The 16,768-nt window shown below is 44.6% G+C and overlaps 2 protein-coding genes across 2 annotated transcripts; both read right to left on the reverse strand.

Annotated features, from left to right (window-relative positions):
• Nucleotides 1-8,762: 8,762 nt before the first annotated feature.
• On the reverse strand, nt 8,763-9,323 carry LOC133764023 (jun dimerization protein 2-like). Its single transcript, XM_062197672.1, has 2 exons — nt 9,171-9,323; nt 8,763-9,038 (listed from the first exon to the last, which is right to left on the reverse strand). The coding sequence occupies exons 1-2, from the start codon at nt 9,321-9,323 to the stop codon at nt 8,763-8,765; spliced, it is 429 nt and encodes a 142-aa protein (XP_062053656.1).
• A 196-nt stretch (nt 9,324-9,519) lies between these two features.
• On the reverse strand, nt 9,520-11,232 carry LOC133764024 (CCAAT/enhancer-binding protein epsilon-like). Its single transcript, XM_062197673.1, has 4 exons — nt 11,080-11,232; nt 10,388-10,651; nt 10,062-10,306; nt 9,520-9,658 (listed from the first exon to the last, which is right to left on the reverse strand). The coding sequence occupies exons 1-4, from the start codon at nt 11,230-11,232 to the stop codon at nt 9,520-9,522; spliced, it is 801 nt and encodes a 266-aa protein (XP_062053657.1).
• Between the last annotated feature and the right edge of the window lie 5,536 nt (nt 11,233-16,768).

Here is a 16,768-nt window from a genome sequence, read left to right on the forward strand (position 1 = left end):
TATACATGCATCTAGTATATTTAAACCCCAATCAAGCACTGATTGAAACATATGTATTTACTATTGTAATACTATATATATATATATATATATATATATGCATTCTACAGTGATTGTCAAATATGTTGGGCTTAAATAAGAAAACATTATAGCATATCAACAGCTTATTTTAATATACTCTTGAAAGAATTTTTTTTGTTGTTGTTTTTTTTAACTTTTATTTAATGAATATAAATTTCCAGTGTACAGCTTATGGATTACAATGGCTTCCCCTTCCCATAATTTCCCTCCCACCCGCAACCCTCCTCTCTCCCGCTCCCTCTCCCTTTCCATTCACATCAAGATTCATTTTCAATCCTATTAATATACAGAAGATCAATTTAGTATAAATACTTCAACAGTTTGCACCCACATAGAAACACAAAGTGAAACATACTGTTTGAGTAATAGTTATAGCATTAAATCAAAATGTACAGCACATTAAGGACAGAGATCCCACATGAGGAGCAAGCGCACAGTGGCTCCTGTTGTTGACCCAACAAATTGACACTCTAGTTTATGGCGCCAGTAACCACCCTAGGCTGTCGTCATGAGTTGCCAAGGCTATGGAAGCCTTCCAAGTTCCCCGACTCTGATCATATTTAGACAAGGTCATAAAAGACAGGGTGAGGATAGTAACCAATGATCCTAAGAGTGGCCTTAACCAAGTCTGAACAATTATACAGCATTCAGTGGGGAAGAGGACCATCAGTACACACAGGTTGGGAGTAGAGCCATTGGTGGTAGAGTAGAGGTTATGATTACAAAGGAATGAGGCCCAAGTGTGCTAGACAGGGTCTAGAACAAAGGACAGAGTCATTATTAGAGGAGCTAAGAAAGGTGCTGTCTAAGCTACAAGTAATTTTTCTGATTGAGAGGCAAGTAGAACCTGATAGAAGGGGCTTGATAATAATCTGTTGGGCTTTAGGCCTTGTAAGTTAAGAGGCCCAGACCTATCTATCTCTTCACATGGGGTATATCCTAAGGGAGGTGTGAACCTCCTAGGGGAAGGCACTCTTTTGACTTTCATTACTTGGCTGGCCTGGGAGGAGAGCTGGTCAGGTAAAGGCAGGGGGCATCTCTAACAAGAAATTTACAGTTCTGCCTGCAATGTTGCTGACCCTACTTGGCTGTCCCCTCAACTGCAGTGGTCACTTTGGAAGTTGGGCTGAGTGAAGGGCTTTTCAGCTTGGAGCCAATAAGATCTGTGGCTCTGACCTGGGCATCCTTCGATTCCAGGGCAGGTCCATTTCCAGTGATCCAACTCTTGGCAGAGCTGCCAGGGCTCTTCACAAGCTGACTTCTGCTGAAGCCCAGGCTTACCACATTGAAAGCCACTGCAGTGGACTGGCCTTTGGGTCTCCTTGAGGGCAGATCACTGTACAGATCAGCCATTAATAGGCCTGCCACTCATTGCTTCTGATGCCGAGCTTTCTTTTCCTCCTGGTTTGTGTTAAAGCAGACCAGACGATGCAAGTCAAGGGAGTGCCCTTGTCCCATCTCTAATCTTCGGTGGCCTGAACTACAAGTCTGTAGTCACAGGCATGTTCTGCAGTAGTTTTTCTAATGTAGACAATGTCCATGAGGAAAATTATATTCTCACTTTAAAACTTTCTTTCCCTTTGGTCTGAAAGGGAGGTTTTTTTTTTCTACTTACTGTCTACTTCGCTGATGGCGATGTGAATCTAGCTATGAGATTATTAGTTAAGTTCTTTCCTTTCCTGTTCTCTGTCTTCTAATTCCGATATTCTCTCTTCTGCTTCACCCATTCTGTTTTTAAGGCTTTCTAATGCATTTGTCATTTGGTCTATTGAGTTCTTCATTTCATTGTGGTATTTTGTCACTATCACAGTTTCATGTTCTACTAGTTGTTTCATTTCATTTTGATTCCATTAAGGATTTCTGTAGTTCAAGAATTTGTTTTTGAGAACTTCTTAATGTTCTTATCAATTTTTTGAGATCTGCTTCTTACATTTCCTCTATCTCTTCATCTTCATAATCTTGCATTGGCGTGTCTTGTTCATTTGGAGGCATCATAGTGTCTTCCTTGCTCTTGTTACCTCGGCTTCTGCATTTGTTGTTTGGCATGTTGGAGATAATTTATGGCTTTTTTTTTTGCTGTGGTGTTTTCTTCTCGTTATACTTGCCTCTAAGTGTGCTGTCTGCTTTCATGGATCCTTAGGGGCTGTGATGGTTATGGCCAGAGAGCTATGCTTGATTCTTCAGGTTTAAGGCTGTGCAAAAAGCGACTCACTCAGATTGTTCACTCCCTTGCTCCTTGCTGGATCGCTCTCTCTCTCTCTCTCTCTCTCTCTCTCTCTCTCTCTCTCTCTTTTTTTTTGACTCAGTTGGGAAGTAATCCCGAATGGCTGAGTGAAATTGAGGGTAGTTGAAATCTGGCCTCTGTGAGTATTCGTTTGATCTACCCCTGGGACCACACAAAGAGTTTATGCAGCCCTCAATGTGTTCTCAAGTTTCATCAAATTCTGAAGTTACTGAGTTTGTGGCTGCGCTTTAGATATGTAAAATGGCTCCTGCTCTTTGTTTTGCTCTGTGAGTGAATAGATAAGCCTCTGCTTTCCCCCCCCCCAATGTCTCGGGTTTCTGCTGTCTTTGTCTTACCCCCCTCACATTCCTGCGCTGGCGAGATTCTGCGGCTCCTCTCCCGCGGTTGAGTTTCCATGCGGTGGGCTCCCTGTAGGTCCTCTGTGTCACATCCATTAGATCCGGAAGCGTTTCCTCTGCAGTTTTTTTCTTGAGTCTTTTCCTGAGGCTACAGTAATTCCACTTTTATGAAACTTTATTTTCCCAAACTATGGCGCACTTCCTCACTATCCGCCATCTTGGCTCCGCCCCCCAGATAACAAAATTTTAAGAATTATTATCCAAATAAATTACAGAATTCCAAAGAAAGATCATGTGTCACCAGCAACTGAGCAATGGAAAAATAATTCAATGATATTAACTATGTTAATACAGGGGTACCCATGGGATGCCATGTTATCATTTTTCAATAGAGTATCTCTGGATTTTATATACCTAAAATTCCATAAAAAGCATGCATGTTGGAGGATTCCAAGATGGTGGAATAGGGAAGGGCATAACTAGTTTCAAAAAATGTTGGAAGTACATTGTTGGGAAGAGTTAGAGAAAACTGTGGTGGAAATTCTACAGGAGAGAAACACCATGGGTCAGCATGGAAGATGCAGACATGCAGCATGAACACAGACACAACATGATGCCAGTAGCCAAGAGGAGGAGAAAGCACTGGCTTTGGAGAGTGAGGTGAGATCAGACTGCAGCAACCCATACCACTGGTGATATAGACAGAAGGAGACTTTGATGAGTCTGGCCTGGAGCTCTGAGGGGGAAAGTGTACCCACTGACCCAGTAAAAAACAAGGGGGCATGTTTCTCTCACTACATTCACTAAGCAATGGTGCCCAATAATCAGTTGAGAGAAGGTGGGCACCATTTTGGACATAAACAGAAGATGCAGAAGCTCTTGTGCACATGCACAGCACCTGGCTGAGATGAGATGCCATCTTCTAACAGTACCAGTGGCAGCAGCTTGAATGCATGCAACTTGCAACTGGTGGGGAGAAGGAAGCATTTGGTTGGTGGCTATTGTGCATGTGTGTGATCCAGAGACTCTAACAGAAGAAAAACTCCATGTTTCCCACTGACTTTAAGTCTGACTGGGAAAATTGACTAGAGTCTGTGCACCCACATATTACTGAGGTCCCCCAAATCTCTCAACATGTCACAAGCTCCAGTGCTCAAATTATCAAGGCTCTGGGAATGTCTCTGCCTCTCTGTAGATGAGACAGTCTAGCAAGGTGGAGCAAATCCTCTGCACCCATTGACAGAGGGAGCCTTGTGCTCTGAGACTGTGGAAACGCTGTGACTGCAGAAGAAGGCACAGGATATAGCTGGTTCTCTGGGCAAACAATGTGAGCTGCTCTACAGGCAGTTATCAAAAGAGAAAATTTTAAAAACCACAGGCAAGTGAAAAATGCTCAATATCACTAGTCACCAGGGAAATACAAATCACAAGCACAATGAGGTTTGACCTTACCCCTGTTAGAGTGGCTCTCATACAGAAATCAACAATCAACAAATGCTGGCCAGGATGTGGAGAAAAGGCACCTTGATCCACTATTCGTGGGAAAATAAACTAGCACAGCTATTGAGGAAGATGTATGGATACACCTCAGAAACTTGAAAGTAGATATACCACATGACTCAGCAATATCAATCCTGGGAATTAATCTAAGTGAAATGAAATAGGCATATGAGGGGTCAGCACAGTGGCACAGTGGGTTAATGTCCTAGCCTGAAGCGCCGGCATCCCATATGGGTGTCAGTTCTGGCCTTGCCTGCTCCTCTTCTGATCCAGCTCTCTGCTATAGCCTGGGGCAGCAGTGGAAGATGGCCCAAGTCCTTGGGCCCCTGCACCACATGGGAGACCTGGAGGAAGCACCTAGCTTCAGATCAGTGCAGCTCTGGCCATTGCAGTCATCTGGGGAGTGAATCAGTAGATGGAAGACCTCTCCTTCTGTCTCTACCTCTCTCTGCAACTCTGTATTTCAAATAAATTAAATCTTAAAAAAGGAAATAGGCATATGAAAGAGCTATCTGTATCCTCATGTTCATTGCAGCTCAATTAACAATAGCTAAGATATGGATTCAACCTAGATGTCCATCAACTGATGACTGGATAAAAAAAATTGCGATATATATATATATATATATATGTGTGTGTGTGTATATATATATAATAAACAACTACTCAGCTATAAAATATTATGAAACCCTTTGTTTTGCAACAAAATGAATACAATCAAAAGCCATTAAATTTAGTGAAATAAGCCAATACCAAAAAGACAAATACCTTATGTTCTCCTTGATCTGTGGTAACTAATAGAACAGCAAAAAATGGAATGTATAGGAGTGAAATTGACATTTTGAGATTTTATGATTGTTTACAGCCCTTGTCTCTACTGCTGAACAACAGTACTGTACTCTTTACTTAGTACAGAGTGAATATTAAGAGTATAAAGTCAATTGAAAGTAGATCAGTGTAGAAAGCAAGAGAAGTAGGGCTGACACTGTAGTGTAGTGGGGAGAACTGTGTAAAACTGTGTGTTTCACTCCCAGAGGCTCCACTTCCAATCCAGCTCCCTGCTAATGTGTCTGGGAAAGATCAGAAGATCACTCAGGGGCTTGGGCCCCTGCTACCATGTGGGAAACTTGGAAGAAGCTCTTGGCTGCTAGCTTTGGACCAGCCCATCTCCAACCATCGCACCCATATAGGGAGTAAACCAATGGATGGAAGATCTCTCTCTGTCTCTCCCTTCCTTTGTCTTTGTAACTTTGCCTTTCAAATAAAAATGAATGGATCTTTAAGGAAAAATAAGACAGGGAGTTATAGAGGAAGGATGAGAGAGGATGTGTGGGTGGGAGAGAGGATAGGGTGGGAAGTATCACTATATTCCTAAATCTGTATATATGAAATACATAAAATCTATTTACCTTAAATTAAAAAATTAAAAACTGACATTTAATTTCTTTTTTTAATTTTTTTAACTTTTATTTAATGAATATAAATTTCCAGTATACAGCTTATGGATTCCAATGGCTTCCCTCTCCCATAACTTCCCTCCCACCCGCAACCCTCCTCTCTCCCGCTCCCTCTCCCCTTCCATTCACATCAAGATTCATTTTCAATCCTATTAATATACAGAAGATCAATTTAGCATAAAGATTTCAACAGTTTGCACCCACATAGAAACACAAAGTGAAACATACTGTTTGAGTACTAGTTATAGCATTAAATCAAAATGTACAGCACATTAAGGACAGAGATCCTACATGAGGAGCAAGTGCACAGTGGCTCTTGTTGTTGACCCAACAAATTGACACTCTAGTTTATGGCACAAGTAACCATCCTAGGCTGCCGTCATGAGTTGCCAAGGCTATGGAAGCCTTCCAAGTTCCCCGACTCTGATCATATTTAGACAAGGGCATAAAAGACAGAGTGAGGATAGTAACCAATGATCCTAATAGTGGCATTTACCAGGTTTGAACAATTATACAGCATTCAGTGGGGAAGAGGACCATCAGCACACACAGGTTGGGAGTAGAGCCATTGGTGGTAGAGTAGAGGTTATGATTACAAAGGAATGAGACCCAAGTGCACTAGACAGGGTCTAGAACAAAGGACAGAGTCATTATTAGATGTGCTAAGAAAGGTGCTGTCTAAGCTACAATTAAGTTTTCTGATTGAGAGGCAAGTAGAACCTGATAGAAGGGGCTTGATAAGAATCTGTTGGGCTTTAGGCCTTGTAAGTTAAGAGGCCCAGACCTATCTATCTCTTCACATGGGGTATATCCTAAGGGAGGTGTGAACCTCCTAGGGGAAGGCACTCTGTTGACTTTCATTACTTGGCTGGCCTGGGAGGAGAGCTGGCCAGGTAAAGGCAGGGGGCATCTCTAACAAGAAATTTACAGTTCTGCCTGCAATGTTGCTGACCCTATTTGGCTGTCCCCTCAACTGCAGTGGTCACTTTGGAAGTTGGGCTGAGTGAAGGGCTTTTCAGCTTGGAGCCAATAAGATCTGTGGCTCTGACCTGGGCATCCTTCGATTCCAGGGCAGGTCCATTTCCAGTGATCCAACTCTTGGCAGAGCTGCCAGGACTCCTCACAAGCTGACTTCTGCTGAAGCCCAGGCTTACCACATTGAAAGCCACTGCAGTGGAATGGCCTGTTGGGTCTCCTTGAGGGCAGATCACTGTACAGATCAGCCATTAATAGGCCTGCCACCCATTGCTTCTGATGCCTAGCTTTCTATTCCTCCTGGTTTGTGTTCAAGCAGGCCAGAGGATGCAAGTCAAGGGAGTGCCCGTGTCCCATCTCTAATCTTCGGTGGCCTGAACTACAAGTCTATAGTCACAGGCATGTTCTGCAGTAGTTTTTCTAAGGTAGACAATGCCCATGAGGACAATTATATTCTCACTTTAAAACTTTCTTTCCCTTTGGTCTGAAAGGGAGGTTTTTTCTACTTACTGTATACTTCGCTGATGGCGAAGTGAATCTAGCTATGAGATTATTATTTAAGTTCTTATTTTGGCTATGCTATTGCAGAAAAATGTTAGCCATCTCTTTTATAAGGTCTAAAGATTAAATTGTGTGTCCTACAGATTCCTTCATAATAGAATTAGTTTCCTACCTTGAAGAGAATAGAGAAATGAAAGAATAAGTTGGGCTTAGAATAGAAAAATGAGGGAGCAAGTCCTAGATCGCTTGCTGACAATAGCAATATTACATGAATACTTAGCAAACCGTTTCAACCATTAGATAACAACTTAAGAAAACATTTACCAGAAGGTCCAATGCCTTCTATAAATTTTAAGAATCATGTATTTGAAAATACCTCTTAAATATCTAACATGGTGTAGTTTGTTTAGCCAGTAAACTTAAGCACAACCATCTAAAATGTTTTTAGTTAATTTCTACCAACAAGGCTAAAACATGATACACAGATTCAGGTCACACAAATTAAAATGTATCTTTGATTGATTTTAGCAGCTTAAATTTATGGACAATCTTATCTATAAGCCATTTAAAATAAAAATCTTAATAAAATTTCCTATGTGGACATACAATATGTACACACATATAACATAGCATAATAGACTAATATAGCAATTTTAATAATAGCTTTTAAAATCTTTAACTCTTTTTTGTAGATTGCCAATTGATTTGAATTGCTTTTTGTTTTTAGATTACTTTAACACATTGCTTTAACAGAGCATCAGAGTTTAATTCTATGTCAAAGAGAAATTGAGCTTTCTGTGATCTTTTGCTGTGAGGTTTCCTTCCTTTACCTTCTTTCATATTGGTGACCATGTTTCTGTGTTTCTGTGTGTAACACATCTTTAAGCATCTTTTGCAGGGCAGGATGAGTGGCAACAAATTCTTTCAGTTTCTGTTTTCTATGAAAAGTCTTAATTTCACCTTCACTCACAAATGAGAGCTTTGCAGGATATAGTATTCTGGGCTGGCGGTTTTTCTCTCTTAGTATGTAAGACCCCCGACAGGTGTCTCACACTTTTACCGACCCCAGAAACACGAATTCCAGTCCAATCGCTGCAAGGGCATGAGGAAGTTTATTACATCTGCGCAGATGGGCCAACTCTTAAGCACAACAACACCCTCTGGTGGAGTGCGAGAAGAGAGGCCCCGATCATCAACCGCTCAGAGTATTTAAGGATTAAAACCACAACATTAGCATATCTCCATAGCGTTACAGAAAGTCACAAGATAAACCGCAGCATGACAAATACATCACAAGGTAAAGGGTTTTTCCAGGGTGAGGGGACAAAAAACCTTGAGCAAGCATAAACACGGGGTCATCATGACCAAAAACTCAACATAGCTCCTAAAATAATTATCACATGCTCCATTATCTCATAAAAGCATTAGCACAATCATCACATGTTACAAGGTCAGCTAAAGTCTAGTTATCTTAAACAAAATGTATTTTGCAAGCCAAAGCATCTTGTACAAAAGCAGAACAATATGCAGTTAGCTCACAAGCAACTCCAATTTAACCCCATCCTGCCTCAATTTCACATTCCCCCCTTTTCTTTTTGGTCAAATTTTAATCTTAAAATTTAAGTGAAATTATGGGGATGAGTTATACCATTTGCACCACAGCCATTAATAATAGGTCCAAGGGGCAGGGACGCTGTCGGTGCGGACAATGCAGGTGGGGCGGCGCCGGTTCAGTACGAGAATCAGCTGCTGCCGCTCCTGCTCCAGCTCCCTGACATGCATCTTTAGTACCGCGTTTCTGAACTCCAGCCGCTCAAACTCCCGCTGCAGGATCTCCGTGCGCTCCTTCCTCCGGGCCCACACCGCCTTGTTCTGTTCCAAGCGCCTTTTCCTCCACTCCTCCTGTTTGTCGAGCTCACTTTCTACAGGTTGGGGCCTCTTGTCCAGGTTTACCTCGTTAGCGTTGCCGTTGGCGGGGGCGTCTTTCCCATCCTCCACCTCCTTTACCACTGCTTTGTTTCTTAAGTCCTTGGTGGTGACCTCGGTGCTGGTGTCCATGGCTGCGTCAGGCATGCCCAGCTTTATCTCCAGCAAGGGCACGATTATGGTCCCAATGCATTTCAGCTCCTTCACGATCAGAGCCGAGCCGGGCCGTCCGGTCAGGGGGTCTTGCCCTGGCAGAGAGCCCGTGGTCACAAAAGGGTCGGGAATCTGCCCATGCATCATAGCAGGCCGGCCAGGCACAGGGTCTGAAACAAGTGTGGGAGCACGGAACTTTTCTTTATCCTGCAACAAAGGAGGGGAGCCGGGTACGAATACTAAACAGTCTTCAAAAGTCCCACCCCGAGCGGATTCCAAGAGCCACTCCACTCAAGATAAGACTCTTAAAAGACCGTCCAGTTGAAACTTTGGTGTTGTAAAGTTAAAATCCGAGTTTGAGTTTAAGCTGATAGGCGGCAGCCGGCCGCCTCCCCATGCGCCCACCAAATCCGCTGCCAGACACAGGTTTACAAACACATCTCTGTGCCTTGCAGCCGATTTTTATGAGCACAAAAGCAAGTCTACAGAGTAGGGGAAGCGTGTTCCGCGGGATAGAAAGATTGCAAAAAGGCATCAGAATTTAAAAACAGAAAATACAACAGAGACAAAAACAGAAAACACTTCCCTAAAGAAATCATACAAATTTGGGTTAATACCTGGTGCCTGTTCAGCTGAATTCACCCAAATACTTTTTGTGACTTTCACATACCCTCTTCGACTTACTGTAAACATTTCACCATTTTCATTTCAGTCTAGAGTAAACTAGCCATCCGCATAAAGTCATCCTTACAAACCATGTCCTTTTCTTATGTAAAAAGCTCTTTCTTTTTCTTTTTAACCCTTTTTTACCAACAATACTCTTTCCTTTCGTGTCCCTAATGTTTAGTAACCAATGACATTAAATTTATAACAGCTTTCAAAAACCTGTGCAGGATATTTAGCTCCTGCGTAAGCTGCTCCACGCGCCTGCGCAGCTGCTCATTCTCAGCCATGCACTGCTGTATCTCCAGGATGCGCCGCTTGGTCTTGCACACGGCGATATTGTTGCGCTCCCGCCGCAGCCGGTACTCCAGGCTGTCGTTCACTGCCTTCTTGCCCTCCTGCGAGGGGTTAGCCGAGGAGGGCGCCTCGAGGGGGCTGCTGGGGGGCACGGTGGTGGCCAAGGGGGCCTCGGGGACGCACTGGAGCTGGCCCGGTGCCGTCAGGGTTGGGGGCAGGTGTTCGGGGGGCACAGTGGTGGCCAAGGGGGCCTCGGGGACGCACTGGGGCTGGCCCGGTGCCGTCAGGGTTGGGGGCAGGTGCACGGTCGTCTGCCCGCAGTGTGCCACCTGGTACTGCAGGGGATTGTAACTGCCCCAGTTGCCACCTCGGCCGCCCTCTGGCCCCCGGGGCTTCTCCTTCACAGCCACAATCCTAGGGTTGTAGCTCCCTGGGCTGCTGTCAGGTGCTGACTCCATGGCAGAAAGGTCGGAGAGCAAAGCCGGGGACTGTTCCTCCTGGAAGCCCTCGAAGCCCTGGGAGGCGAACATTTAAGCAAAGCCTGGCGGGGTAGGGAAGTTGCAAAAGAATTAATACTTGGCCCCAACCAATCTACCGCGAGTGTGGGTTTCCATACGCAGTTCATATACAGAAGCTTGAATGCAGCGCAAGTCAGCACTGCCCAGTTTGTTATAGTGCTGTGCCTGTTGCTGCATTCACGCCTCCGCATCCAGCCCAGACCAGATCAATTGGGAAAACAAATATAGTCCAACACCCGTGATATTAGGAACTCCCAAATAAAAGCCATCAGCAACATCTCGACCCAGTCCCCAGTGCCAGCTCTCCGTTATGGTCAAAGTTTCCCCTAGCTGAATAAAGCTTTCTTCAGTTAAACCCCCCTGCACCCTGGCCACCTCTAGCTTGCCCGGGAGACAAAGCTGGGTCCATTATCTGACCCCAGTACCTTTGGTTGTCCAAATCGGGGAAACATTGGCGCTTCGTCGGAAAAGCCTTTGTCTGTTCTGAGTTCCCCATGGGTAGTGGCGAAAGCGTACCTGCTGTTCTTGTGAATTTTCACCCACTCCTTTTTCTTGGCTGCACGGAGTGCTTGGTCCATAGCGATCAGCTCTGCCCGCCGAGCAAAGTTCTCGGGAGGGGGGTTGGAGATAGAAACCCAGACCACTGACCTCGTTCGGCCGCCTCTCACTGTTGTCCCCGTTGTACTCCGGAAGCTAGGGGAATGTCGGCTCACGTGGGCCCGTCCCGGACACCGCAGGAGGTGATGGAGCATTATCCACAGGAACCTGGGCAGGGCTTGCATTCCCAACACTATCCCCAGCCGTGTGACGGACCACACGTATCCCAGCGAGGGAGGGGCCGCTGTCGCCCAGCCTCACCACTCCGCTGCTACCGTCTTTCCTCTCGCTGGCTCGCAGAGGCCGTTTTTGGTCAGTTCAGTCCCGTGTGGCAGACGTGCACCACTGGATTCCCGTTGTTAGTCAGATCTTAAGCAGACTTGTCCTTTTGGGCACTTCTCTGTGCTTTTGTCGGTCTCCCGGGGTCCCTGCCTATCCTGATTTTCCCTTACTCTGCTTCCTTTTAACTGTGGTGGCCAGGGTCCTAGTTAATTCCTTTTTCTTAGCCCATTCTAAACTTCCCCTTTTTTAACTAAATAACTTTAACCCCTTCAGGAGAGTCTGGCAGTAGAGTCTGAGTCTCCTACAGAGTTTCATTTAAGCATAGTAAAATTAATGTTAGTAAAAACAGGCCCTGCAAGTCCTGTCAGGGCTTGTGATCCCAGTTATAAAGTGGAGAAGGGCGGCCAGTTAGAACAGGCCGGGGGTCCTCCCTTCTCCATTTCATCGGATTCTTCCTCCTCCATTTCTCTTCTGGTTTCCAAAAAGGGCACCGCGGGCCTCTTTGGGAAGCGGGGGATATAAGGTGCCCTCCTAAGGAGGCGAGGGGAATAAGGTGGTGGAATATCAAAAAGGTCTTCCTGCCTGCCTGGAGGAGTTGAGGGTTTTTCGGGTTTGAGGGTGTCCAATTCCTGTAATGGATCTGCAATTTTCGATACTAGGGGTGTTGCGGGTAGGATCGGAGGGGGTTTGGGGCTCGACGCCACCCCCAGAGCAACTGCTGACAATTCAGAACTGGGCTTCATCCTCAGGGCGGTGGTGGGTATAGTAGGATCGAGCTCTGCCACCGCCCTGTTGGAAAGGAGGAAAGGTTTTACCCAGTCTGGGGGGTTTTTCGCCAGGTCCTCCCACACAAAGATGTAGGGCACTTGATTCGGGCGCCCTTCTTTACCTCCCCTGCAGACCTGGCTCTTCACCTGTAAGATAATTCGAGAGTCAAAAGTCCCATCCCGTGGCCACCCGATGTTTAAGGCTGGCCACTCGGATGTACAGAAACTTGTCCAGTTCTTCTTTTGCACTCTTATAGACAAGTTTTGGGCCCGCTCCCGGACCTCTCTCCAATGACCTAAAGTAAGACTCAAAGGTGTAGTTAATTCCTGTCCCATGTTGGAGGGGAAAGGCAAATCAGGAGAGTATATTAGAACACAGAAACAATCACAAGATTCACAAATGACAAGACTCACAAAGAAACTGCGCGCAAAACCAAGACAGAACCGAAACCACAACTTCCGACGGGAGTGGCTGCTGCCACCAGCCCTTCTCCCGGGGAAGAAGACCGAGACAAAACTGAAACCAAAACTTCCGACGGGAGTGGCTGCTGCCACCAGCCCTCTTCTCCCGGGGAAGAAAACCTTTTACCTGGTGGGAGAGCGGCCTAGCCAGCCTCTCCCGAAACACCGCCACTGGAGCGTCCCCCAGGGCCCGAGCCAGGGGTCGTGGACACGTCTGTCCTTTCCTACTACTGGCTCAACTCTTTCGGCGCCTAGCGCCCGGAAGCCTAGCGCCCGTACAACATAAACCTCCGGTACGTCAAGCGATCCGGGAAAAAATAAAAAATCAACAGAACACACAAAAACACTTAAAACAGCAAAAACTTACCTCCGATTGGAAAATGGAGCGTGGGTCTGGGGTCTCGAATCCCGGACGAGCCCCCAAGAATGTAAGACCCCCGACAGGTGTCTCACACTTTTACCGACCCCAGAAACACGAATTCCAGTCCAATCGCTGCAAGGGCATGAGGAAGTTTATTACATCTGCGCAGATGGGCCAACTCTTAAGCACAACAACACCCTCTGGTGGAGTGCGAGAAGAGAGGCCCCGATCATCAACCGCTCAGAGTATTTAAGGATTAAAACCACAACATTAGCATATCTCCATAGCGTTACAGAAAGTCACAAGATAAACCGCAGCATGACAAATACATCACAAGGTAAAGGGTTTTTCCAGGGTGAGGGGACAAAAAACCTTGAGCAAGCATAAACACGGGGTCATCATGACCAAAAACTCAACATAGCTCCTAAAATAATTATCACATGCTCCATTATCTCATAAAAGCATTAGCACAATCATCACATGTTACAAGGTCAGCTAAAGTCTAGTTATCTTAAACAAAATGTATTTTGCAAGCCAAAGCATCTTGTACAAAAGCAGAACAATATGCAGTTAGCTCACAAGCAACTCCAATTTAACCCCATCCTGCCTCAATTTCACAAGTACCTGGGCTATGTCTCGCCATTCCCTTCTAGCTTGTAGGGTTTCTGATGAGAAGTCTGCTGTGAGTCTAATTGGAGATCCTCTGAGAGTAATCTGACGTTTCTCTCTTGCACCTTTTAGAATCTTTTCTTTGTGTTTCACTGTGGTGAGTTTGATTACGACGTGTCGTGTTGAGGATCTCTTTTGGTCACGTTTATTAGGGGTTCTATAAGCTTCCTGTACTAAGATGCCTCTGTCCTTCTCCAAACCTGGGAAATTTTCTGCTGGTATCTCACTGAAAATGCCTTCTAATCCTTTCTTCCTCTCTATGCCTTCAGGAACTCCTAGAACCCGAATATAAGGTTTTATAATAGTATCCTGTAGATTCCCGACAATATTTTTTAGATTTCTAATTTCTTCTTCTTTTCTTTGGTTTGCCTGTTTCCTTTCCTGTTCTCGGTCTTCTAAGTCTGATATTCTGTCTTCTGCTTTGCCCTTTCTGTTTTTAAGGCTCTCTAATGTGTTTGTCATTTGATCTATTGAGTTCTTCATTTCATTGTGGTTTTTTGTCACTATCACAGTTTCATGTTCTACTAGTTGTTTCATTTCATTTTGATTCCTCGTTAATATTTCATTTTCATGAGAGAGATTTTCTATCTTGTACATTAAGAATTTCTGTAGTTCAAGGATTTGTTTTTGAAAACTTCTTAATGTTCTTATCAATTTTGAGATCCGCTTCTTGCATTTCTTCTATCTCATCATCTTCATATTCTTGAATTGGGGTGTCTTTTTCATTTGGGGGCGTCATTGTGTCTTCCTTGTTCTTGTTACTTCGGTTTTTGTGTTTGTTGTATGGCATGTTGGAGATATTTGGTTTCTTCACTGTGGTGTTTTTTCTTGTTACACTATGGCTCTATATTAAGTGGACTGTCTGCTTTTGGTGGAGCCTTAGAGGCTTGAGGTGAGTGTGGACTGAGAGCTGTGTTTGGTTCCTCAGGGTTGAGGGTGTGTCAAAGATGACACTCCCAGGTTAGGCGTGGTAAATCTCTCTTTCTTTCTTTTTTTGATTCAAAAGGGAAGTAATTCCGCACAGCTAAACGTAATTGGAGTTATTTAGCAGGCAAATGATATACCCACAGGAGCCAGAGATTGGAAGCTCTTTCCCAAGGACCACACAGGGAATCTGTGCTGCCCTCGGTGTGGGCTCCAATTCTCCTGCAGTCTCCCACTGGGTTGCCAAGTTAGATGCTAATCTCCTGTTATTTCACCCCTCCCCCCAGAGTCAGGTTTTTCTGCTAGGCTCAGGGCCAGTGCAGACCTGAGGTCGCCTTGCTTATGACGTATGTCCAAAATGGTGCCTGCTCTGTCCTGCTTGCCTTTGAGGGATGAGCGGAGAGAGAGAAACTCATGTCCGTATCGGTCACTTTTTTTTTTCCTCTCTCTCTTCTTGTTAGCCTGGTGAACTTTTCCCCACGGAGTTTCAAGCCTCGTTCCCTCTAGCCTCCTCTTTCCACTTGCCCGCTGGTGTCTCGGGCTATTGAGGTTCGGCTCACCTCGCGTTCCAGTGCTGGTGCGTTGAGTCTGCCGCTGGTGTCCTGAACTTGGACTCCCACGCTCTCCATGCAGGTCCACTGTGAATCACTAGTTCCAGAAGCGTTTCCGCTGCTGTTTCTTCCCCTACTCTTCCTTGACCCTGCAGTATCTCCACTTTTATTAACCTGTGTGTCTTGCTGAACTATCAATGTGCTGCCTTCCTATTCCGCCATCTTGACGCTCCCTCAAAAACTGACATTTAATTTCAATAGCTGTGAAATACAATAACTATAATAAAAATTCTACTTGTAGGCCAAATAAATTGGAATAGTAATAAAAATGCAATATAATTTTAAAAATGGTCTGACTTTAACATGTATCATCCCAGACAATGAATTGAAAACCTAATACCTGGGACTGGTGCTGTGGCACTGCGGGCTGAGCCTCTGCCTGCGGTGCCAGCATCCCATATGTTACCAGTTCATGTCCTGGCTGATCCTCTTCAAATAAAGCTCTCTGACACCTGAGAAATCAGTGTAGAATGACTCAAGTGCTTTGACCCCTACATTGATATGGGAGACCTGGAGGAAGCTCCTAGCTCCTAGGTTCAGACTGGCCAAGCTCCAGCCATTGTTACCATTTGAGGAGTGAACCATCAGATGGAAGACCTTTCTCTCTGTCTTTCCCTCTCTCTGTCTGTAGCTCTACATCTTAAATAAACAAAATCTTTAAAAATAATCCCCAAGACAATACTTTCAACCCTAAGGGATAGATGGACACCAATTTTGAAAGGACCCTGAGGTGGTAAGTTTTATCTCTTACACTCTCTCTCACCATGTAATGACTTCTGCCAAGTTAAGTTACAGGAATATGGCCTTCTCCTGATGGAGCCTCTTGATCATGGACTTCTCATATGGACTGTAAGATACACTTTTTCTCTATAAATTACACATTTTACACTGGTTTTGTAGGAACACAAAATAGACTAAGACTGAAAATAGATCAATACATATTTTCTCATCTTTAGGAAAGAGAGAATGAAAATGGAGAGCCAGCATGGGGCTTAGCAGTTTAAACTGCTGCCTGGAGTGCTGGCATCCTATTTGGGCACTGATTCTAGTCCTGGATTGCTTTACTTCTGATAACTCTTTATTAATATGCCTACAAAAGCAACAAAAGATGCCCTAAGTACTTGAGAGTGTGTACTCATGTGGGAGAATTGGATGAAGATCCTGACTCCTGGCTTCAGCTTGACCCAGCCCTGCACATAGCAGCCATTGGTGAGTGAACCAATGGAAGGAATATTCTCTCTCTCTCTCTCTCTCATTCTCCTTCTCTCTCTCTTTCCTTGTCTCTTCCCCTCTCTCTGTAATATTGCCTATTAAATAAATAAATCTTTAAAATAAAATAAAACACCAACTTCTGGAGGATATGTTAATTTAAAAAAAAGAGAAGAAAAATGCACAGAAATTTAGAAAACCAAGAGACTATTAATTTTTTATTTTTAAAAAT

The sequence above is a fragment of the Lepus europaeus genome, chromosome 7 (genome assembly GCF_033115175.1).
Source record: "Lepus europaeus isolate LE1 chromosome 7, mLepTim1.pri, whole genome shotgun sequence".
Taxonomy (NCBI): domain Eukaryota; kingdom Metazoa; phylum Chordata; class Mammalia; order Lagomorpha; family Leporidae; genus Lepus; species Lepus europaeus.